General features: G+C 46.2%; 1 protein-coding gene across 2 annotated transcripts in view; it reads left to right on the top strand.

The window, feature by feature from the left end:
- The window catches only part of RHPN2 (rhophilin Rho GTPase binding protein 2), a 57517-nt gene that overhangs the window by 13329 nt on the left and 19949 nt on the right, over nt 1-24239 (top strand). For both annotated transcript variants that reach the window (XM_067719545.1, XM_067719546.1), the window contains exons 2-4: nt 569-684; nt 15380-15508; nt 18173-18248. In XM_067719545.1, coding sequence (XP_067575646.1) covers nt 569-684; nt 15380-15508; nt 18173-18248 — 321 coding nt within the window. The remainder of the gene's footprint in view (nt 1-568; nt 685-15379; nt 15509-18172; nt 18249-24239) is intronic.

Here is a 24239-nt window from a genome sequence, read left to right on the forward strand (position 1 = left end):
CAGCCCCTAATAAAAACCATGAATTTGATTTTCTAATGGGCCAACCTGGGCAGTGACACTGCATGCCTGTTGCTGCATTTTTGTTGCTGGGGGACGAGTGTGCTTTGTGTGACCCATCATAGGACAGAGAAAGCATAAGGAAGCCTGCACGTGGATTCCTCCAGACTCTACCTCTGCTTCCCTATGATCCAGCTATGTGTCTTTACTAAACTGCTGTCATAAATCTTAGCTGTTGAGTGCAACTGTATGCCGAGTCCTGTGAAACTCCAGACATGGGGCTGGTCTGGGGAACTCCCTACTCAGCCACTAATGTGGAAAGTAACAATATGCATATATTGTAAAATAGGTGGGCAGGAAAGAAACCAATCACAGTGGCTGTTTTGGAGTTGTGTTATTAGGACTGACTTTTTTTATATTTTTCGTATTTTATATATTTTCCATGTTGGAAAATATATTACTTTTACTTTCAGAAAAAATGAGTTTTTAAAACATTTTCTGTTGTATTAGACGTTTGTCATCATTTTTAGAGTGGCTGACCTCTGAAGGGGCATCTCTTGTTTTCCCTCAGGGTTGCAATCCCCTCGCACAGACTGGCCGGAGCAAACTGCAGAACCAGAGGGCTGCCTTGAACCAGCAGATCCTGAAAGCCGTGCGGATGAGAACGGGAGCGGAGAACCTTCTGAAGTAGGTGTCTGCTGGCTCTACCACCTTGGCTGGGAGCCCAGACTCTCCTGAGGCCTGTCCATCTATTTCCTAAACTCCCAGGCCTGCCCAGCTTCCTCTCTCAGCTCTTGGTTTTAGCTTTGAGTTTCCTCCTCATTTCTGGCACCTGGAGCGGGCCCTGTCTCACCTAGAGCTTGGTTGTGTCAAAGAGAAGTATTTTACACAGCCTGTCTGTGTGTTTGGGATAGAAGGGCGATGGGGGAAGTCCAATGATCTGATTCCTGTTTGTTTTCCCTGCTTTCTTTGGGACCTGTTTTCTCTGCTGTGCAGCACTATGCCTGATCTAGAATCACTGCTTGCTAAATATTTGTTGAATGTATAGAGAAAAGAAAGGCAACACAACATTGTAAATCAACTATACTTAGGTTAAAAACATTAGATTTGAAAAAATAAAAAGGGGGAAAAAAAAAAGAAAGAAAGTAAAGGAAGGCAGAAAGGAGGGAATAGGAGCCTTTCAATTGCCAGTGTCCCTCTTTAATGAGAGGGGCCCAGTACAGCTCTGGGCTCTTGGGGCACTCATTATTATTCTCTGATGGTAACATAGTTACTTATCAATCATAGAACTCACAGAGGCCTTACCTGTAGGCAGCTCTAAGCCCTCCCCACACCCTTCAATGCAATGCAAGATGATGTGGCAGCTTCCTCTTGTTTACAAAGAGTTCAGACTTCTTCAGAGCTCTAGGGGTGACTCTTGCCAGCCCACACTGCCTTCTGCACTGGGTATGGAGGCAGGCAGTATGTCTGCTGCCCGGCTAAGTGAGACAGATGCTTCCTGGAGCCTCAGAAAGACATGTGGAGTGTTTGCTGGGACCCGGAACCTGGAAACCTGGCAGGATATGGATAATGGGTGTTCCCAGTAGGTCTGCTTCACTGTTGAAGACCTTAGGGAGCCCTGAGGCTGATTGGAGGCTGTTGGGAAAAACAAATACACCAAACCAGGTGGATTGGTAAAAAAGCCACAAGACTCTGGTGGTCACATACATGTATGAACAGTGTGATCTGCTGTTCCATGTGGGCCGCTCACCCGAGCCCTCAGTAAAGACAAGAGGAGGGTTTCTCACCATGAACTAGGAGTAAATTCATGTCTGAATCGGTCTGTATTTGTTCATTAGGAAAGATCTCTGAGGTATGAAATGGGGGAAAAGAGAGACGCAGGACAGCATGCCCTGCGTATGTGTTTAAAAAATACGTGCATATGCTTTTGTGTATGCATAGACTTTTTCCAAAAGGGGCGAAGAAAAAGCTGTTAGTAGAGTGGGCTCTTGGGAGTAAGACCAGGGTTGGGTGGGTAGACGTGACTTGTCACTTTATCCTTTCAGTGTTTGAATGTTCTTTTAACAAAGTGCGTGGATTACTTTCATGTATTTTTATTGTGAAATACTGCAAAGGCCTAGAAGAATAATATAAGCAACCCACTGTCCCTGGGTCAGGAACAACAGTGCTGTGCCTGTGTTGGTTTTTTGGCTCATGGACTAGCAGAGGATGCAAGTCCTGGGGTTGGCCAAGTGTCTGGGAACCTCTTCTCCAGCTACTTCTGTAACAGGGTGGAAGGGAGGCTGTTCCTGGAGCAGACTGGGGAAAATACGGTAAGATTCCACCTTTTGAAACGACTGACCGTGTCCCTGTCCCCAGAGAAGTCTGGACATGGGAGTTGTCAGGTCTGCTGCACAGCGGGCCTCAGCGGCCAGTACAGCTCGAGAGAGGCCCCCAATTTTGTTTGTTTGTGGTTTTTTTCTTTGGCTGCAGTGGGTCTTTGTTGCTGCACGTGGGCTTTCTCTAGTTGTGGCGAGCGGGGCTACTCTTTGTTGCGGTGCGTGGGCTTCTCATTGCGGTGACTTCTCTCATTGTGGAGCACGGACTTTATGCGTGTGGGCTTTAGTAGTTGCAGCACTTGGGCTCGGTAGTTGCAGCGGGCGGTCTCTAGGGTGCGTGGGCTTCGGTAGTTGTGGTGCATGGGCTCAGCAGTTATGACTTGCGGGCGCTAGAGTGCAGGCCCAGTAGTTGTGGCACATGGGCTTAGTTGCTCTGTGGCATGTAGGATCCTCCTGGACCAGGGATCAAACCCATGTCCCCTGCACTGGCAGGCGGATTCTTAAGCACTGCGCCACCAGGGAAGTCCAAACCCCCGATTTTGGGAAGTCCTGCCGTGTGCTGAGCTTGCTGTGCTGAAGACGCTGCAGGTGTGGTCCCCCTGGTGTGTTTTGCGGCCTTGGGTTTTGGTTGACACCTTGCCAGGCCAGCTGTGCGGCCGAGGGGGCAGGTGGGCAGCTCTGACCCTGTGCCTGTCCATTCATGCAACAAATGGATTTACTGAGCACCTACTAAGTGGCAGGCCATGTCTGAGATGTGAGGGGATAAGGCCGCAAGCAATTCAGACGAGGCCCTGCTTTCCTGATGCTTAATCTCTCGTAGGGGAAACCGAAATACACAAGCAAACAAATCCACTCACGTCAGGAGGTGATGTTTTCTAGGGCACCGATGAAAGGGAAATGTGATAGAGGCTGATGCAGTGTGATGTGGCCTTGGAGACGGAGGGTGGTCAGGGAGGCCCCCTCTGGCCAGGGCACTTGGCGTTGCTAAGGTGGGGCCTAGGGCGGTTTTGTCTGTCTTGCTCTGTTAATGACACCAGCAAACAGCCTCTCTGAGGCTCATTGTCTGGTCAGCAGTTGTTGAGCTGGCGGGGTGGGGGTGGAGTGAGGTTGTTAATGATTCTTGCAGTGACCTAAAAGCTCAAAGTGCCCCTCTCTTGGGAATGTTGTCAGAGGAAACCCTAAAGGTATTTATTAATCTGACTTAACCGGCACCAACGGTTTCCCGAAAACAAATAGGGCGTGTAGCCGAGCCCAGCTCTGGCCCGTGAGTGTTTCTGGGTGGCTGATTAGGTGATTGTCCCTGCCAGCAAAGGGTAGTTTCTGTCATAAACCGGGCCCTGCCGTCCTGTCGGTCCGTTTTCAGGTTCCTAAATGTCCTACTGTTGCTCCCTGATAAAGGCAGAGCCTTTGGAATGTTTGGGGGAGTGGGCGTTTGGGAAAATGTCCCCCCAAATGCAGGAACGTGAGGATCCCAGTCCTTACCTGCATCGGTCAGGGAGCTTTGAGTCTGGGTGGGTGCTCTGAGGGGCCTGGTTTTCTACCCCTTCGAGGCCTTCTTCTCCGATCCGTATCGGCCAAGAGTCCATGAGCTTCCTGGAGTCTGATTAGGAAGATATCAGATATTTTCAATGTGCTTTTTTAGGCTAAGCAAGGATAATATTCTCTCTCTTTTCCTAGCTCCCTTCCCTCCCTTGAGAAAAGCTGGGGTAGGAACGTGATGATGTTTCTGAAAAACAGATGGCCTCTGTGAAATTTAAAGCAAGTTGCCACATAGTTCAATTTTAACTAACTGGTTCTTTGAACAAGGGTGGGTCATTTAATATCTTTGGGCTTCAGGTTCCCTTCTCGGGGCCAGGTGCGCATGGAAAAGAGTGAAGGGGGCTGGGACTGGTGCTGTGATGCGTTAGGGAGTGGTGGGGACTGCAGTAAAGAGCAGAGCATATGCTCTCTGGAGGGGGGGCAGCTACAGTGTGGCCCATAGAGGGGGCAGGGCCAGGGTTGCCAGGTCGTCAGTTTTGCTTTGTTTTGTTTTTTTCAGGAGAAGAGAGAGAGATCTGACTTTTGTCCCCTTTTTTATCTTCTGATAGTTGAATTTTAAAATATCGGCAACTAATTCAAGGGGGAAGAAATAACACCCTGAGAATCAAGTGAGCAAGTCCCATGGACCTCCAGTTGGCAACTTCTGGACCAGAGGGTCGTGAAGTTCTGGGACAGGGGTGCCCTGGGGTGATTTGGGCTGTATGAGAGTGACTTGAGGTTAATGACCGCTCACACTGTCAGTTCTGAGAGGGGCTGGTGTCTGGGCAGTGGGGTGTACGAGCCAAAACCTTGGGGGCCTGCACCAACTCTGAGGCCTGCCTTTCTACACTGAGAGATGGGCTGGAAGCAGGTGTCCTGCCAGACCGGCTGATCTGCTGCCTTAGCCAGGTGGCCACATGAGGGCACTGGGCAATACTTGCTCTAGCTTTCCTGAATCCCTGGCAGAGCAGGATTTGGGGTCAGACAGATTAAGGCCAAACTGTTCCAGTAAGGTCTGTGAAGCTGGTACAAGCCTGTGTTGCCTGTCAACAAGCCTGTTCCTGGAGGGACAATTTCACTAAAAGACTTGGGAGAAAAATTACACTAAAATAAATGGAGATTCATGGGTCAGAATGCAAATTCATGTACATCTTTAAGACAAAACATGGGGATGTTAGAGAAATTTTGGACTCGGGGCAAAGAAACCATACATCCCATGGGGTGTCTATGGTGGAAAAGGTCTCAGAGGCTCCAACTTGAGGGACATGCCTGGATGTTGTCAGTGGCCTCAGGAAATCATAGACTGTGGCCTTCTTTTTCCTGTTCACATATGGTGGCTTTATCACTCAGAGTAAGTTGGACACCTTTTCATTCTTTTTTTCTTTTTTTTAAAGTTTTTTTAAAAATAAATTTATTTATTTATTTTTGGCTGCGTTGGGTCTTCGTTGCTGCACACGGGCTTTCTCTAGTTTTAGCAAGCAGGGGCTTCTTGTTGCAGTGCACGGGCTCTAGGCGTGTGGGCTTCAGTAGTTGTGGCACGCAGGCTCAGTAGTTGTGGCTCACGGGCTCTAGAGTGCAGGCTCAGCAGTTGTGGCGCATGGGCTTAGTTGCTCCACGGCATGTGGGATCTTCCCAGACCAGGGCTCGAACCTGTGTCCCCTGCGTTGGCAGGCAGGATTCTTAACCACTGCACCACCAGGGAAGTCCCACCTTTCCATTCTTGACTTTTGCAGTATGTGTATGCTCTTTAGGAAAAACCCAAGGGAGACGGCCTCTCCTTGGTGGTCCAGGCCAGAAGGAGGCCGTGGAGAACATGGGCAGGGACACCCTGGGCAGGAAAGGGCTGAAACACCCTACTGCCTCATCCTGGTCGGTCTCAGGGCCTCTTGTGGCTGTTACATCAGTTATCAGACCACAGGGGTTTCAGAGTAGAAGCACACCCAAGTGAAAGCTGAGAAAACCCATGTCCTTCCAAAAAGGCCCCTAGAAGGGATTCATTTTCACCCAGAAAGGCAGCCCAGGTGCAGAGCACCAGTACTGAGGAGCCCGAGGTTCTGGTCTTCATCCCTGATTTGGGCCAGCTCTTCCCCCAGCTGGGGCGCAGGGGAACTGGGCACACCCACCATGTTGAACCGGTGGCACCTCATTCGAGAAGCCCCCCTCCACCAGTGAATCCGTGAGAAATCATGACCTGTACTAGGAACAGCACACGTTCTAGGGTTCCTTTCTGAATCAATGTTGCACCCTAAGGCCAGCATTGTGGAAACCCACCCTGAGAGCCCCACCTGGCTACCAACTTTTTCCGGAGTGACACGTGACTCTCATGAAGAGGTCCATGTCCGAAGAGCAGGTCATTGCTTTGTTGCAAATCCTAAATCTCAAATTGTTGCCAAGTCTAGAATAAGTAGCAGATCCATATACAGAGGTGGGACAATCAAGAGTTGGCATATTTGGAGGTTCTCCAGGTGTTTGGGTGGGGGTCTTAGGGCCTCAATTGTCATATTTAAGCTGGACCCATTCTGTTGCTGAGAACCAGTCACACCCCCCCATACCCCAAACCCCCAGCCCCATCCCCGACTCACACACCATTGCTTCTAGAGAGTGGTCTTTACTCTGCCCTTTTTTCTTTCATCAGCTGAAATTGAAAGCCTCCACCGTGTGGAAAGGACAATGTCAGGTTCCAAGAGAAACAGTAGGAAAAGGTCTTGTCCCTCCAGGAGTTATAATTGTTTGTCTTGCCTCACTCTAACATGTATTTGAGGCACCCTGACACACTCGTACAGCATGTAAGATTAAAACAGGAGCGAGTGAGGATATGGGGGCAGGAGGAAGAAGATTAAAAGAGATTTAGCTGGAAGTAAGGCTAGTACACGCTACAGCCTCTTATATCCTCTGTTAGATGTGGGCCATGTTTGTCTCCGAGTTTTCCGGCAGGCAGTAAGAAGGGAATGTGACCTGGAACACATTTCATACCCATTAGCTGGAAGCAGACCATTTGCTAAGAAGAAGTTGTTCCCAATACCGAGGGCTGGGAGGATTTCCTCCCTTGTACCCTCGTAGACTTTATCAGCTAGTGAATCAGTCATGTTCTCAATAACATCTCTGTAGCTCAGGTTTTACAAGGGGCAGATTGTGAACCACGGTGCGTAATGGAGTCAATTCAGTGGGTTGCTGTGGTATAATAAAAAATAAATATTTGGTCTTTGTGCCTGGTTCCTGGCACAGTGCACCTAAAACAGTTGGAACCTCCTGCATGTGTTTTGTATGCTAATGCGATGACACCTGATGGGGGTAGGGGGCCTTCAGGAGGGGGAGCTATTTGCCAGAATAGACCAAGCCTGTTTAGAGGGTTGGAACTTTCAGCCTCACCCCTGGACTTCTGGGAAGGAGAGAGGGGCTGGAGATTGAGTTCAGTCACCAGTAGCCAATGACTTCATCAGTTATGCCCCGGTAATGAAACCTCCATTAAACCCCTAAGTGATGGGGAACTTCCAGGTTGGAGAACACATCGAGGGTCAGAGAAGGAGGCCTGCCTGCAGAGGGGATGGTGGCTCCTCTCCTTCCTCGGCCTGTGGATCTCTTCCATCTGGCTGTTCCTGAGCTGTATCCTTTAAAAATAAACCCCAATAAATGGAAGTAAAATGTTTTCCTGAGTTTTCTGGGTCATTCTACTGAATTTTTTTTTAACATCTTTACTGGAGTATAATTGCTTTACAATGGTGTGTTAGTTTCTGCTTTATAACACAGTGAATCAGTTATACATATACATATGTTCCCATATCTCTTCCCTCTTGCATCTCCCTCCCTCCCACCCTCCCTATCCCACCCCTCTAGGTGCTCACAAACCACCTAGCTGATCTCCCTGTGCTATGCGGCTGCTTCCCACTAGCTATCTATCTGTTTTACGTTTGGTAGTGTATATATGTCCATGCCACTCTCTCACTTTGTCACAGCTTACCCTTCCCCCTCCCCATATCCTCAAGTCCATGCTCTAGTAGGTCTGTGTCTTTATTCCCGTCTTACCCCTAGGTTCTTCATGACATTTTTTTTTTCTCTTAGATTCCATATATATGTGTTAGCATACGGTATTTGTTTTTCTCCTTCTGACTTACTTCACTCTGTAGGACAGACTCTAGGTCTATCCACCTCACTACAAATAACTCAATTTCGTTTCTTTTTATGGCTGAGTAATATTCCATTGTATATATGTGCCACATCTTCTTTATCCATTCATCCGATAATGTACACTTAGGTTGCTTCCATGTCCTGGCTATTGTAAATAGAGCTGCAATGAACATTGTGGTACATGAATCCTTTTGAATTATGGTTTTCTCAGGGTATATGCCCAGTAGTGGGATTGCTGGGTCGTATGGTAGTTCTATTTGTAGTTTTTTAAGGAACCTCCATACCATTCTCCATAGTGGCTGTACCAATTCACATTCCCACCAGCAGTGCAAGAGGGTTCCCTTTTCTCCACACCCTCTCCAGCATTTATTGTTTGTAGATTTTTTCATGATGGCCATTCTGACTGGTGTGAGATGATACCTCATTGTAGTTTTGATTTTCATTTCTCTAGTGATTAGTGATGTTGAGCATCCTTTTATGTGCTTGTTGGCAGTCTGTATATCTTCTTTGGAGAAATGTCTATTTAGGTCTTCTGCCCATTTTTGGATTGGGTTGTTTGTGTTTTTGTTATTGAGCTGCATGAGCTGCTTGTAAATTTTGGAGATTAATCCTTTGTCCGTTGCTTCATTTGCAAATATTTTCTCCCATTCTGAGGGTTGTCTTTTGGTCTTCTTTATGGTTTCCTTTGCTGTGCAAAAGCTTTGAAGTTTCATTAGGTCCCATTTGTTTATTTTTGTTTTTATTTCCATTTCTCTAGGAGGTGGGTCAAAAAGAATCTTGCTGTGATTTATGTCATAGAGCGTTCTGCCTATGTTTTCCTCTAAGAGTTTGATAATGTCTGGCCTTGCATTTAGGTCTTTAATCCATTTTGAGTTTATTTTTGTGTACAGTGTTAGGGAGTGTTCTAATTTCATACTTTTACATGTACCTGTCCAGTTTTTCTAGTGAATTATTGAAACTGAGAAGGGGGTTGTGGGAACCTCTGATTTGTAGCTGGTTGGTCAGAAGTTCAGGTGCCCTCCCCCTGCCCCCACCTGCTTGCAACTGACCCCCGAAGTGGGAGCAGCCTTGTGACACTGAGCCCTTAACCTGTGGGGTCTCTTCTAACTCTGGGAGTTGGTGTCAGAATTGAATTGAATTATTGGGCACCCAGTTGGTGTCAGAGAATCAGAAACGGAGAGTTTCAAACATTATTGTTTTTAAAAAAGAAGTTATTAGAGTTCGAACAGAATATCTTGGAGAGCATCACATGTATGGCAGAGTATGGTTTTATGAGACTTTTGTTTTTGGGGGCGGGAGGTGTGTGTACCGTGCTGTGATATAAATGCATTTCTTACGGGTGATCGTGTCCTCCAAAAAAAATTCCCAACCCAATGACATTCACCAACTGAGCTTCCAATATCTCCTTGCCTGGCTAGGGAGTCCAAACGTGCATGTGTGAAAACTTACTGGGCAGTGAGAGGGCAAGTGCCATGCTATCTGCAGCCAGGCCACAGCTGCTCTTTCTGAGGGGGCATAAGCTCGTTGGTTGGTCATGGAGAACGAGCTGAAGCAAGGGAGGGGGAGAGAGGGAGAGAGAGAGAGAGAAGGGAATATATATGTACCACGGAGAGAAACTGATGGGCCCAAATATGTGCAAGGCAGGGGAAGCCCCAGGGGAGAGGGCCAACTGCAGGGGAAGTGGTTTAGCGCTTTGCTGTCTGGAGGAAAGGTGGACAGGTGGTGAGCAAAGCTGGCCAATGACAGGTAGATGGATTTTCATCAGCTGAGGAGGAGAAGGTAGTCAGGTACTGTCTCTCTGGCTGGCTGGAGCTCTTGGCTGGTGACCCATTTCACGGATGAGGACAGTTCTGGTACCTGGCCTGAGCCATGGCTGAGGACTTGCCAAAATGGTTCAAGGAAATGTGCTCAGCAAGACCTGGCTTAGACCTGGGTTTTTACTGGGGTTTATTTTTAAAGGATACAGCTCAGGCACAGCCAGGTGGAAGAGATCCACAGGCCGAGGAGGGAGAGGAGCCACCATCCCCTCTGCAGGCAGGCCTCCTTCTCTGCCCCTCGATGTGTTCTCCAACCTGGAAGTTCCCCATCACTTAGGGGTTTAATGGAGGTTTCATTACTTCATTACCGGGGCATAATTGATTAAGTGATTGGCTACTGGTGATTGAACTCGATCTCCAGCTAGCATCTGTAAGGTCTTCGAGTAGGTGGCAGAGCCCCTGCTTTGAGAATTTGGGTAAAGTTTGTTTCTCCATCCTGCTTAACACTATTCCGTTCTATGGATGTAGCACATTTTGCTTATCCATTTGCCAGTTAGATATCTGGAGTCTTTCTACTTTGGGGGCTATTAGGAATAATACTACTATAAACATTCACACTCTTGTCTTGGTTTGGACATACGTTTTCATTTCTTTCGTATAGATTCCTAGGAGTGCAATTACTTGGTTGTATGCTAAGTTTATGTTTTAACATTTTTTGAAACTACCCAGCTGTTTTCCCCAGTGGCTATGTCATTTACATTCAGCAGTGCATGAGGGTTCTAGTTTCTCTATACATCCTCATTAACACTTGTTATTGTTTGTCTTCTTTATCATAGCCAATCTAGTAGTTGTGTATTGGTATCTTATTATGGTTTTAACACGCGTTTCCCTGTTGACTAAAGACTTTGAGCATCTTTTCATGTGTGCTTATTAGCCATTCATAGAACTTCTTTAGTAAAATGTTTATACAAATCTTTTGCCCATTTTATGAATTCAGTAAAGTTGCAGGATACAAAATCAATATACAGAAATCAGTTGCATTTCTATACACTAATAATAAACTATCAGAAAGATAAATTAAGAAAACAATCCCAACACTCCTACAGCGTTGGTGGGTCTGTAAGTTGGTACAGCCACTATGGAAAACAGTATTGAGATTCCTCAAATATTAAGAATAGAATTGCCACACAACCTATGTACTCCACTTCTGGATATTTATCTGAAGAACACAAAAACACTAATTTGAAAAGATATATGTACCCCTATGTTCATTGCAGCATTATTTACAATAGCCAAGATATGGAAACAACCTAAGTGTCCATCAATGGATGAATGGATAAAGAAAATGTGATACACACACACACAAACACATACACCATGGAATATTACTTAGCCATAAAAAAGAATGAAATCTTGCCATTTGCAGCAACATGAATGGACCTTGAGGGCATTATGCTAAGTGAAGTAAGTCAGACAAAGACAAATACTATGTGATCTCACTTATATGTGGAATCTAAAACAAAACAAACAAAAACTCCTAGGGACTTACCTGGTGGTCCAGTGGCTGAGACTCCATGCTCCCAATTCAGGGGGCCCAGGTTCGATCCCTGGTCAGGGAACTGGATCCCACATGCCACAACTAGGAGTTTGCATGCCACAAATAAAGATCCTGCGTGCCACAATTAAGAGATCCCGTGTGCCGCAACTGAGACCTGGCACAGCCAGATAAATAAATAAATAAATATTTTAAAAAATAATAAAAAAAACCCAAACAAAACCCCCCAAGCTCATAGATACAGAGAACAGGTGGGTGGTTGCCAGAGGTGGGGGCTGCAGGGGAGATGAAATGGGTGAATGTGGTCAAAAGGTACAAATTTCCAGTTATAAAATAAGTCATGGGAATGTGATGTACAGCATGGTGACTATTATTAATAATACTGTACTGTATGTTTGAAAGTTGCTAAGAGAGTAGATCTTAAAAGTTCTCATCACAAGAAAAAAATTCTGTAACTAAGTATGGTAACACATGGCAAATAGACTTATTGTGGTGATCATTTTGAAAATATACAAATATAGAATTATTATGTTGTATACCTGAAACTAGTATAATGTTGTATGTCAATTATAAGCAACTAAAAAAAAATCTTTTGCCCATTAAAAAAAATTGAGTGGGGCTTCCCTGGTGGCGCAGTGGTTGAGAGTCCGCCTGCCGATGCAGGGGACGCGGGTTCGTGCCCTGGTCCGGGAAGATCCCACATGCCGCGGAGCGGCTGGGCCTGTGAGCCATGGCCGCTGAGCCTGTGCGTCCGGAGCCTGTGCTCCGCAACGGGAGAGGCCACAGCAGTGAGAGGCCCGCGTACCGCAAAAAAAAAAAAAAAAAAAATTGAGTGGTCTTTTTGTTATTTAATTAACAGAACTCTTTATATATTCTGGATACAGATTCTTTATCAGATATATAATTTGCAAATATTTTCTCCCAGTCTGTCTTTTTTCATTGTTTTATTTAGATGGTATCTTTTGAAGCACAGAAGTTTTTAAATTTGTTGAGTCCAGTTAATCGATTTCTTTTTTTTCTTTATGTGCAGTTTATTTATTTTTTATTTTCTATTTTTTTTGGCTGCGTTGGGTCTTCATTGCTGTGCACAGGGTTTCTCTAGTTGCGGCGAACGGGGGCTACTCTTTGTTGCAGTGCACTGGTTTCTCATTGTGGTGACTTCTCTTGTTGCGGAGCATGGGCTCTAGGCACGCAGGCTTCAGTAGTTGCAGCAAGCAGCCTCAGTAGTAGTGGCACGCAGGCCCTAGAGTGCACAGGCTTAAGTAGTTGCAGCACGTGGGCTCAGTAGTTGTGGCACGTGGGCTCTAGGGCATGCAGGCTTCAGTAGTTGTGGCACACGGGCTCAGTAGTTGTGGCTTGTGGGCTCTAGAGCACAGGCTCAGTAGTTGTGACACACGGACTTAGCTGCTCCACAGCATGTGGGATCTTCCCGGAGCAGAGATTTAACCTGTGTCCCCTGCATTGGCAAGTGGATTCTTAACCACTGCGCCACCAGGGAAGCCCTCAGTTGCTTCTTTTATGGATTGTGCTTTTGGTATGTAGCTAAGAATACTTTGTCAAACTCAAGGTCATGAAGATTTTCTTCTAGAAGTTTTGGAGTTTTTGCTCTTTTACTGAGGTCTCTGATCTATTTTGACTTAATATTTGGTTTGGTGTAAAATTTAGATTGAGATTTATTTTTTGCCTATTGTGCAGAAAAGAGTTATCATAGCCGGCCTGAGACGGCTATCCTTAGAAAGCCCTGCTTGCAAGGTTGATGTTTGGCTGGTATCTGGAAACTTAGATTTCAGGAGAGTTCCCACCGTTCCCAGAACTGATAAGAGGAGCTCGCTATACTTAAACTATTTGCACAAACAATGTGGTTTATATAGAATACCACTTTCCTTCTAGGAGTCTTGAATTTTGGAACATGCTAGGCAGAGGCGTCTACCTGACCAGCCCCCAGTAAAAACCCCAATGAGCTTCCTTGGAAGATAGCATTTTCACGTGTGTTGTCACAACTGTTTGCTGAAGGAATTAAGCATGTCCTGTGTGACTCCTTTGGGAGAGAGGATGCTTAGCGCCTGTGCCTGGTTTCCTTCAGACTTCACCCCGTGCACCTTTCCCTTAGCTGATTTTGCTTTGTGTCCTTTTGCTGTAATAAATCAGAGCAATGCGTACAACTATATCCTGAGTCCTGTATCCTGCAAGTTCTCCTAATAAATCACTGAGCCTGGCGGTGGTCTTGGGGACACTGACATGCCTAGGGATGTCCAATTGCTTCAGCATCATTTGTCAGAAAGACTTTTTCCCCCTTGAATTTTCTTGTCACCTTTGTCAAAAGCAATTCACCATAAATGTAAGGATGTATTTCTGGATTCTGTTCAGTTCCATTACCTTTCCTTATGCCAATACCACATCTTGATTACTGAGGCTTTATAGTAAGTTTTAAAATCAGATAGCATAAATCCTCTAACTTTGTTCTTTTTCAAACTTCTTTGGCCCTTCTAGGCCCTTTGCATTTCCATATAAATTTTAGGCTCAGTTTGTCAATTTCTACTAAAAAGCTTACTAGCGTTTTGATTGGAATTGCTTTGAATTGATAGATCAATTGGAGAGAATTGACGTCTTGACAATAGGGAGTCTTCCAATCCAAAAACATGAAATGTCTCTCCATTAAATATCACAGCAATGTTTTGAAGTTTTCAGTGTACAAGTCTTGTGCTTCTTTTCTTAATTTTATTCCTAAGTATTTTAATCTTTCTGATACTATTTTGAGTGAAATTTCATTAATTTCATTTCATTTCAAGATTGCTCATTGCTAGTATATAGAAAAAAAAATTGATTTGTATATTTTGAATTGTATCCTGTGACCTAACTAAATTTATTAGTTCCAGTATTTGTTTTGTGGATGCCTGGGGATTTTATACATGCAAGATTATGAGAGCTGTGAATAAAGACAGTTTTACTTCTTCCTTTCAATCTAGATGCCTTTCATTTCTTTCTTTATTTTATTGCTGCTGGCTTGAACCTCCAGTATGGTGTTGATTAGAGGTGGCATAAATGGACATCTTTGCCTTGTTCCTAATCATAAGGGGGAAAGCATCAATCTTTCACCATTAAGTATGATGTTAGCTGTGGGTTTTTGTAGATGCCCTTTATCAAGTTTTGTAAATTATCTTTTATTACTAGCTTGTTATGGATTTATTTTATTTTATTTTATTTTTTTGTGGTACGCGGGCCTCTCACTGTTGTGGCCTCTCCCATCGCGGAGCACAGGCTCCAGACACGCAGGCTCAGTGGCCATGGCTCACGGGCCCAGCCACTTCGCGGCATGTGGGATCTTCCCGGACCGGGGCACGAACCCGTGTCCCCTGCATCGGCAGGCGGACTCTCAACCACTGCGCCACCAGGGAAGCCCCTTGTTATGGATTTTTATCATAAATCTGTGTTGGACTTTATCACATGCTTTTATTCCTGCATCTGTTGAGATGACAATTTATTTTTTGTCTCTTATTCTGTTGATATAGTATGTTACATTAATTGATTTTCGGATATTAAGCCAACCTTGCATTCCTGGGATAAATCCCACCTGGTCGTGATGTATAATCCTTTGTATATGTTGCTAGATTCAGGTTGCTCATATTTTATGGAGGATCTTTGCATATGTATTCATGAAGCATATTGATTGGTTATTTTGTTTTCTTGTGGTGTCTTCCTCTGGTTTTGGATCAGGGTGATATTGGCCTCATAGGATGAACTGGGGAGTGTTACCTCCTCCTCTATTTCTCATCCATTTCCTTTTAGGGGGAAAATTTATGGTCTCTTATGGGTGACTAGGAGCAACTCCTTTTTCTCTTCTCAAGGCTAATTCTTACAGAGTGGTCTTAGCATTCATGTCAGGCAGCTCAGTGTCATTGGCTATATCCTAGGTCCATTTATTGGCAGGTGTGGCTCAACATGGGGCAGGTGCCCAGCATCCCTGAGACACCTTATCTGATCACATATGGCTCCTCCGTCTGCAGGCAGACCCTCAGAACTTCCCTATGGGGACAAGCGTTGGGGTATCTGCTCACCCGGCAGCTGGGATGCTTGCTGAGGATGCTTCTCTCCCCGCTCTCTTTGAACAGAGCAGCCACGAACCAAAAGGTACGGGAGCAGGTGCGCCTGGAACTGAGCTTCTTGAACTCAGACCTGCAAATGCTGAAGGAAGAGCTGGAGGGGCTCAACATCTCGGTGGGAGTCTATCAGAGCACAGAGTAAGTGGGGGCAACACTTCTTTTGGATACTTTCTGAGCCACGGAACATGCCTGCATCAGGGATGGTGCACAGATAGGCCTGAGGGTGCGGCAGACCCCACTTTGATCCAATTTGGGGTTGAGCAAGGTGTAGGAATTAAAGGGATGAACCCATGGAGTTTATTGGAAATACCTGGCCAGTTGGACAAGAAGGCATTTATTTGTCCTGGGGACACACGGGACATAGTTTTACAGGAGAGCTACGTGGCTGGGTCCAGGCGGGGAGATGGCGTCTCTCAGGTGGCCTGGGTGGTGGCTCTGTCATAAAGATGCCCTGGAAGGGCGGCCGTGGTTAGCTCTGAGAGCCAGCCTGCCAGATGGGTCCCAGGAAGCCCTGCCTTCTTCCATCAGCCTCAGCACACGGTCTGACTCTGGGTCATTCTGTTGAAAAGAGTACAAAAACATAAAAACTGCCTTTTATATCAAAGATGATGAGACCTTTGCAAGTTCCCTGAGGAGACAGTATGACTGAGACACTTTGGAAATGTCCCCCATTAAATATTTGAGAAACAAATGTTCTAATTCAGAAGCATCCCTCAGGGAGTGTTTATAGGAGACCAAACGTTGAGGTGTGACCTTCAGAAAAGCTCAGAGAGTCTCTCACCCCAAGGTGAGCTATCTTGGAAAGAAAAGTCCATCTTTAAGAAGAAATAACTTTGAGGGGACTTCCTCGGTGGTCCAGTGGTTAAGGCTCTGTGCTTCCAACGCAGGTGGCGTGGGATCGATCCCTGGCAGGAAACTAAGATCCCACATGCCGCGTGGGGCAGCCGTAAAAAAAAGAAAAAACTTTGAGCTCTAAAGAACAGTTTACATACTTTTCTGTGTGGGGAAGTGGTACTTCTCGAAAGATAAGGGAGTCCCAGGGGAAACCCAGTCAGAAAATAATTCCCTGGATTAACAGAATGAAAATGTTGGGGAACCTTGAGTCACCTTTGGAATGTACTTTTCCTGATTGTCCCCAATCCTCTGCACTGTCCCCGAGGTGTTTTTCTGAGTCACGTGTGAAACCTCTTCTCCTTTGGTGACTGTCCGTGAGCCAGCCCGTGTGTCCTGCCTCGCTTACCTGTGGGCTCCCAGTGCAGTCTGACACCTAATCAGAACAGTCAGTGCACAGCTCCCCCCAGCCTATGCTCTGGTATTAAATTCCAGTGTTTTGCCCAAAGGTCAAAGTTCCTCCAGGAGGCAAGGCCGGGCCAAACTTTGGTGATAAATGTAGGATGTTTCATATTCCCCCCTCACCATACAGAAGCACAGGGCTGTCCATCACGAGGGTGTTCCCCAGAGACATGCAGTTAAGGCCCCTGTGTGACCACGGTGCGGCCCTAAAGTGTCTGGTCGGTCCCCTGTGCATTGGGAAGAGGGGAGAGAGATGTGCAGATGCATAATGACACCTTGCATTTCCATCAGCCCCTCTTCCTGTTTTCAAAGCAGATTGTTTTTTTCTCAGCACGGTTGATTTTTAAACATTTCTATGAGGTAGGCAGGGAAGAAACAATCTCATTGTGCAGATGAGAAAACACAGGGAAGCCGGAAGTTACGGAAAAAGTTATATTAGCGCAAGGTGGAGGGCGGGGCGCCCTGGCCCGGAGGCTTCGGGACGCTGGCTGCTCCTGGACAGTCACAGGGAGAGCCAGCCCCGTCGGGGTCAGGCCAGGAGCACGCTGGGGCCCAGAGGAGGGCAGCACAGCCTGTCTTCATCTCCTTCTAGCAGGATCCAGCTTTCCCTCAGGAAAGGGCTTTGGGGAAGCTATACACCCCGCTGGGGCTCGCCTGCTTTCAGCTTAGCCCTGTTGTTTTCTGTCCCCCACAGAGGCAGCTTCAGCTTACAGCCTATTGTCCACTCACCCTGCCTGCATTCCTGGCCTCCTCCCCAGGCTGGGCTGAGCAACCCCGGGAGGTCTCCTGTTACAGGTCTGGGAGCGAAATCCCTGTTTGCAAAACATAGCTGAGCCCCATTCACTTCCTGTTAGCTCTGCCCCTAAGGCCACTCCCAGGGCGACCTGTTGGGTAACCAACTGGTGAGTGCGGGGAGAGGAGGTGGAGGGGAAACAGCCGGTCAGGGTCTCCCACCCAGGGCTGGGAGCCAGGTGCGCTTAGGTGTCAGATGGGGCCCCTGCCCTCAAGGCCTTCCCTGTGCTGGGGATGGGATGCCTAGAGGGATACACCGAATAGGAGGAGGCCCTTGAGAGCCCAGAGTTGGAGGGCTGCAGGGGAGATGGGACCCGCTGCAGTGAGGAGAGGCGGAGGGGGATGGGGGTTGGGTGGAGCTGGTGGAGATGCTCCAGATGGTGGAGCAGTGGGCACACCAGGCACAGCCCCGGGTGCACAATAGGTTCTCAGCACAGTTACTCAAAGAAGTGGAGCGATTGGAGGGCTAAATCAGGGTGGAGCTGGTAGGGGCCTCATGTGTTAGGCTAGGTCGTTTAAAAGTTGCCGGGGACTGGGACCAGTTTTGGAACAGAGATGGGGACGTGACCCAAGTGGTCTTTATGGAAAATGAACTGGTGTGTGCTAGCTTGGCGGGGGAGAGCGGGTGGGGACCTGAGCTGGGCTGCTGGGGGAAGGCCGGGGGGTGCAAAGTGGCCGGGATACGGATGTTCACGTACCTTGCTGTGTTCCTTCTAGGGAGGCATTTACGATACCCCTGATTCCGCTTGGCCTGAAGGAAACCAAGGACGTTGACTTTTCAGTCGTTCTCAAGGTAAATCTCAAAGCGAGGGGCACTGGACTCACTGTTTAAAAGGGAAGTGTAGAAGTTGTGTATCCCTTGAGAGTGACCTTAGGCTCAATGTGCCGAGTGTCAGTTGATTTCTGCAGGGTGGCCTTGAGCCCCCTCAGAGCCTGTCCCGTCCTTTCAGATGCTCCCTTTCATCTGGTCACTGAGGCTTCTGGGGAAGGGGTTGGAAACCCGGGCCAGTCCACCCCAGGTCAAAGAGGGTATATAACCAATTTAGGCCACGTTTTTGGAAGAATAGCCAAAGTCTTTGTCCCTCAACATTTTATTGTGAAAATAGAAAAACTGAAAGAATTTGACAGTGAATCCCTGTATACTCACTGCCTAGGTTCTCCCGTGAACATTTTGCTGTAGTCACTTTATCACGTATTCATCCATTTATGCATCCCTGAATCTATACATCAATCCATTTTATTTTTTGATACATTTCAAAGTAAATCAGGGAATTTCCTGGCGGTCCAGTGGTTAGGGCTTGGCACTTTCACTGTCGGGGCCTGGGTGGAATCCCTGGTCGGGGAACTAAGATCCCACGAGCCACGCAGCTTGGCCAAAAAACAAAAACAAAAAAACCAAAAAAACCAAAAAAACACCAAAACAAAGTAAATACTTGAATAGCTAGAGTTTATGGATCCCGCTGCTCCCTAATTCCTGGATGTCTACCTTTTCTTCTCTTTCTCTCTCCCCCTCTTTCTCCCTCCCTCCCTTCTTTCCTTCCATCTTTTTTTTTTTCCCTTACAATAACAACCTTCTTGAGATATAATTCACACACCGCACAATTCACATCTTTAAAGTGAACGATATCTGGCCTCCCCTTAGCCAGTGTGTCCCTGGCAAGCAGCGTTACTCGTAGGCCCATCTGTGTCTGTCACTGTGCAGGGTGCTGTTGAGGTCACAGGCCCTGCCTTTGGATCCCGTGGTTCAGTAGGGGATCCAGGTGGGAAGTGGAAGATGTGTTTTGATGGAGCCGCCCAGAGATGCCTTGGGGCCAGGAGAGGCCTCCCGGCGCCTGGAATGCTTTCCTCTTCCTCCTTGCCCCACATCCATCATTCTGAGTTGTACTGACTCACCTCAAACTTCCATTTAGGAGGAGAAAGTGGCGATGAGGTGGAAGGTAGTGCCTGTCTCTGAGCTTTCCAGCACAGGCATGGTGTATAGGAATGAATCCCAGCATCGTGAAAAATGCTTCAGAGAATTTTGTTTCTTTTCACAGTAATCCTGCTAGTTGACTCATCTCGGACTGCTTTTAATTTAGAAAAGAAAAAAATGATGATATGGCATTTGGGGCCCTACACAATTTGTCCTTTTAAAAAGCAGTTGGTTAATGCTTCAGAAGCCTTTGCACTTGACCTCCAAGCTCAGTCAGAGACTGCGTGAGTCCCTTGACATATAAGCCCTTTCACTCATGGCCTTGTGGACTGCTGCTTGTTTAAATCCAGGTCCCGGGCCCTGTGAGTTTGGGGTTTATTTTGGAGTTTAAGAAGGGACATTGGTAGTCTTCCTGGATGCAGGATTGTCAAGGATTTTATTTTCTGGGTAGGAAACGATCCAATATGGCAGTTTTTCACAGGTCCCCTGAACTTTTAGATGTGACACTTGCCACAGGTCTGTGAGACTCCAGACAATGCTTATGTCTGTGGAAATGTTTTAGTTGCTTTTGTAGAATAGTTTCTTTTAAGATTTAGTTTGTTGCTTGGTGCCAGAGCTGCAAGAAAGCAGGCATTTGGGGGTGTGGAGTAGGTGAAGGAGATTAAGAGGTACAAACGTGCAGTTATATAATAAGTAAGCCAGGGAGTTATAATATACAGCCTAAGGAACATGGTCACTAATACTGTAATAACTTTGGTGATAGATGGTTACTAGACTCGCTGTAGTGATCATTTCCTAATGTATGCAAATGTCAAATCATATGTAATACATCTGAAGCTAGCATAGAACTGTAGTCAACTATGTTTCAATGAAACAACAAAAAAAAGACATACTTAGAACCACAAAATGTCTGAGTTTGGAAGGAATTGCAAAGGTTACCAAAAAATAAAGATAAAAATAAAGAACACAGGCATTTAAAAGGTAGACTCTTGGAGAAACTTGGGAATTTCATGGGCATCTGTAAGGATCCAAACATGTCATGTGCTGAATTCACATTAAAGCCAGTGGGGGAAAAAAAATCACATGTTGTGGGTATGGCCAAGTGCTATTCAGCTGAGGCTTCCAGCCATGTCATTTTAGCCTAAAAAGGACTCTACAAATGTCAGTCATACAAAAATGAGAATGTTTGGGGGATGTTCTGTTTTTCCTTCCACATTTGTCCTTGAGAGTAACACAGACAGGTGCCACAGAAGAGTTTGGCGACTGAATTAGGGCAATTCAAGTTGTCATTCAAATCTGTGTATCCATGAGATGTTTAATGGTCATTGAAGCTTCATGGTCTGATTTTTTTCTATTTTAAATAAATGGACTTTAAAATGACTTCACAAAAAAACACGATCAAAATCAATTCCCTTTCAGAGAATTCACGTTTTGTTTTGCTTTTAAATATGTCTTTATTAATTTATTTTTCCTACTGAGAACAGTATTGCAAAACATTCAGAAAATATCAAGACATGTAAAGATCCCTCACAGCCACACACCTCCCTCCCCCGCCCCCCGTCTCCCCACTGAGCTATGTAACTTGCTCAGTACTTAATCTGTGAGCACCCGATCTTGTCCTCTGATCAGGGGCCTGCCTTAGGAGGCTGTGAGACTCCTGTGATCTGTTCAGGCTTAGCATGGTGTCTTCTGGTAGTAGGTGCTAAATAAGGTAACTATTAATTTCATTCTTTTTAAAAAATATTTACTTATTTATTTGGTTGTGCTGGGTCTTAGTTGCGGCTCACAGGCTCCTTAGTTGTGGCTCACCGGCTCCTTAGTTGCAGCTCGCTGGCTCCTTAGTTGTGGCATGCATACTCTTAGTTGCAGCATGCATGTGGGATCTAATTCCCTGACCAGGGATTGAACCCGGGCCCCCTGCATTGGGAGTGCAGAGTCTTATCGACTGTGCCACCAGGGAAGTCCCAATTTCATTCTTAAGGCAGCTTTCAAATACTGTTGTCAGCAGCTCTCTGAGCACGTTTGCACACTTTGCTGAATATTCCCTTTGGATAAATTTCTGGACGAGGATTTGGTAGGTCAAAGATACATGTTAGGGATTTCCTTGGCGGTCCAGTGGTTAAGACTCTGTGTTTCCACTGCAGGGGGCACTGGTTCGATCCCTTGTCAGGGAACTAAGATCCCACATGCAGCACAGCCAAAAAAAAAAAAAAGATACATGTTACCTAATTACCCACCAGAAGTAAGTGGTCCTGCCTTACATTCCCACAGTGTATGACTGCTTACATTGGGTATTGCTTATCATTTTGATTTTGTGAGGTCAGGCAAAAATGATATCATGACAGTTTGCATTGTACTAGAGTTCCCGCTTTTGTTCATTTGTCCTTCACATGTGTCCTTTTGGAAATACCTATTTCTGTCCTTTGTCTGCTTTACCATAGAGTTGCTTTTAAGAGTTCTTTTACATATGAAGGAGAGTAATGCTTGGTTATGTATGTTACAAATATTTCTCCCAGTAGGTTCTCTCCTTTAACTTGTTTTACAAGCAATACCAGTTTAAAAAGTACACCTTTTTTTTTTTCAAACAGATTTTGTGTTGTTAAGCTTAACAGTTCTTCCCTTAACAATTCTTCCTTGATAACATGTTCAGAAAGGCATTCTCCACATCAAGAAGACATAAATATTTTGCTATAGTTTCTTCCAGTGCTTTAACATTTTTTAACATTAAATCTTTAATCAATCAGGAATTTGTGTGTAAAAAAAATGAGGTGTAGCACTCTTTTTATTTTCACCAAAAAATGGATAGCCAGTTTCTCCTGAACTATGTATAAAGAATCCATCTGTGAGGCTTCCCTGGTGGTGCAGTGGTTAAGAATCCGCCTGCCAGTGCAGGGGACACGGGTTCGATCCCTGGTCCGGGAAGATCCCACATGCCACGAAGCAACTAAGCCCGTGCACCACAACTACTGAGCCTGTGCTCTAGAGCCAGCGAGCCACAACTACTGAGCCTGCGTGCCACAACTACTGAAGCCTGTGCGCCTAGAGCCCGTGCTCCACAACAAGAGAAGCCACCGCAAGCCCACACACCACAACAAAGAGTAGCCCCCGCTCGCCGCAACTAGAGGAAGCCCGCACGCAGCAAGGAAGACCCAACGCAGCCAAAAATAAATAAACACACACACACAAAAAACAAAGAATCCATCTGTGGTGCTAGATACTGTCCATTGCACTGCGTGCCCCTCCCTCCCCCTCAGCCCTCCTCTACCCTGCTCTGTGGCTTTCTATTGGGTGTGTCTGAGGGGGAGTAGCATCAGCAGGAGATGAGAGGATGGGAAGAGAGGGAAGTAGGGGTTTTTAACTCCTCAGCTCCCTCAGCTGGGTACCTTTTACAGTCCCCCCCAGCAGGGAAGGTCCTCGTGGCTGTTGGATGCTCACTTCAGGCAGCCATCTCTCCAGGTTCCCGTAGCTCCTTCTCCCCCTTGACCCTTCAACTCTGTGGTTCTAATGGCTCTGGAGGTCCTGCACAATCCTGTGGTTTCCCATAACCCTGCCCACATCACTATAAGAGTTCTTCCCTTAGGGCTTCCCTGGTGGCGCAGTGGTTGAGAGTCCACCTGCCGATGCAGGGGACGCGGGTTCGTGCCCCGGTCCGGGAGGATCCCGCATGTTGCAGAGCGGCTGGGCCCGTGAGCCATGACCGCTGAGCCTGTGCGTCCGGAGCCTGTGCTCCGCAATGGGAGAGGCCACAACAGTGAGAGGCCCACGTACCGCAAAAAAAAAAAAAAAAAAAAAAAAAAGTCGCTGCTCTCAGGGATGTCATCAGAGAAGCCCTAGAGGAGCTTTGTCCCCCAGATCATACTCACCATACTTAATGTCACTAATAACATAATTAATTATATTTGAAAACCATTTCAGTGACTTCCCCCATGGTCCACTGGTTAAGACTCCGCGCTTCCACTGCAGGGGGCGCAGGTTTGATCCCTGGTTGGGGAACTAAGATCCTGCATGCCTCATGGTGCAGCCAAAAAAAAGAAAAAGAAAAAAAAAGCAAAGCAATGTTGTATATTCATTCAGTACAGTCCCATTTTTGTAAGTGGAGAGTATATGGGTGTATGTGTAGGTATTCATTGAACATATAAAAAGCAGAAGGGTCTTTAATGTAGAAAGCGTGTAAAAAGAATACTCACAGACACTTGGGAAAATGTAATGAACAGTCTCTCTCCTCAACTTTTTGCAGCCAGGGAGAGCCAGCACTTACGGAGGATGTTATGCAAGAATCCATTCTCCATACCCATTTTACTCATCTTATTTTTTCCTGTAATACTTGCCTCCTCCTAATATAAGATATAATTTACCTATTTGTTGTGCCTGTTACTTAATGTCTGTGCTCCCTTGTGAGATTATAAGCTCCATGGGGCAAGATCTTTGTTTTGTTCACTGAAGTAGCCCCAGCACTGTGAACAGTGCCTGGCACATAGCAGGTGTTCGTCAATGTATCTTATGACCGAATGAACTCACCAAGTGGTCATGAAACGCTGGACCCCGTTGGAGGTCTCACAGGGGTGCTTTGTTTGTGGAAGTGCACGGAGCTGCTCTCACAAAGGTTCCCATCACAGACCCTGAGGGTAGCATCCTCGTAACAGTCCCCAGACATGAGTTCCCTTTGCCAGGAAGACCCTGTGCCCAAAGGACGAAGGTCTAAGCCCCTGAATATCTGTGATGTTTGCTAGAATTATTGAACTTATAGTCACTTATGCAAGTCACTTAACTGTGCTGCCAAGACACTTTTTTTTTAAGATTTTGTTTTTGATGTGGACCATTTTTAAGGTCTTTACTGAATTTGTTACAATATTGCTTTTGTTTTATGTTTCG

Source organism: Pseudorca crassidens, chromosome 20, assembly GCF_039906515.1.
Source record: "Pseudorca crassidens isolate mPseCra1 chromosome 20, mPseCra1.hap1, whole genome shotgun sequence".
Taxonomy (NCBI): domain Eukaryota; kingdom Metazoa; phylum Chordata; class Mammalia; order Artiodactyla; family Delphinidae; genus Pseudorca; species Pseudorca crassidens.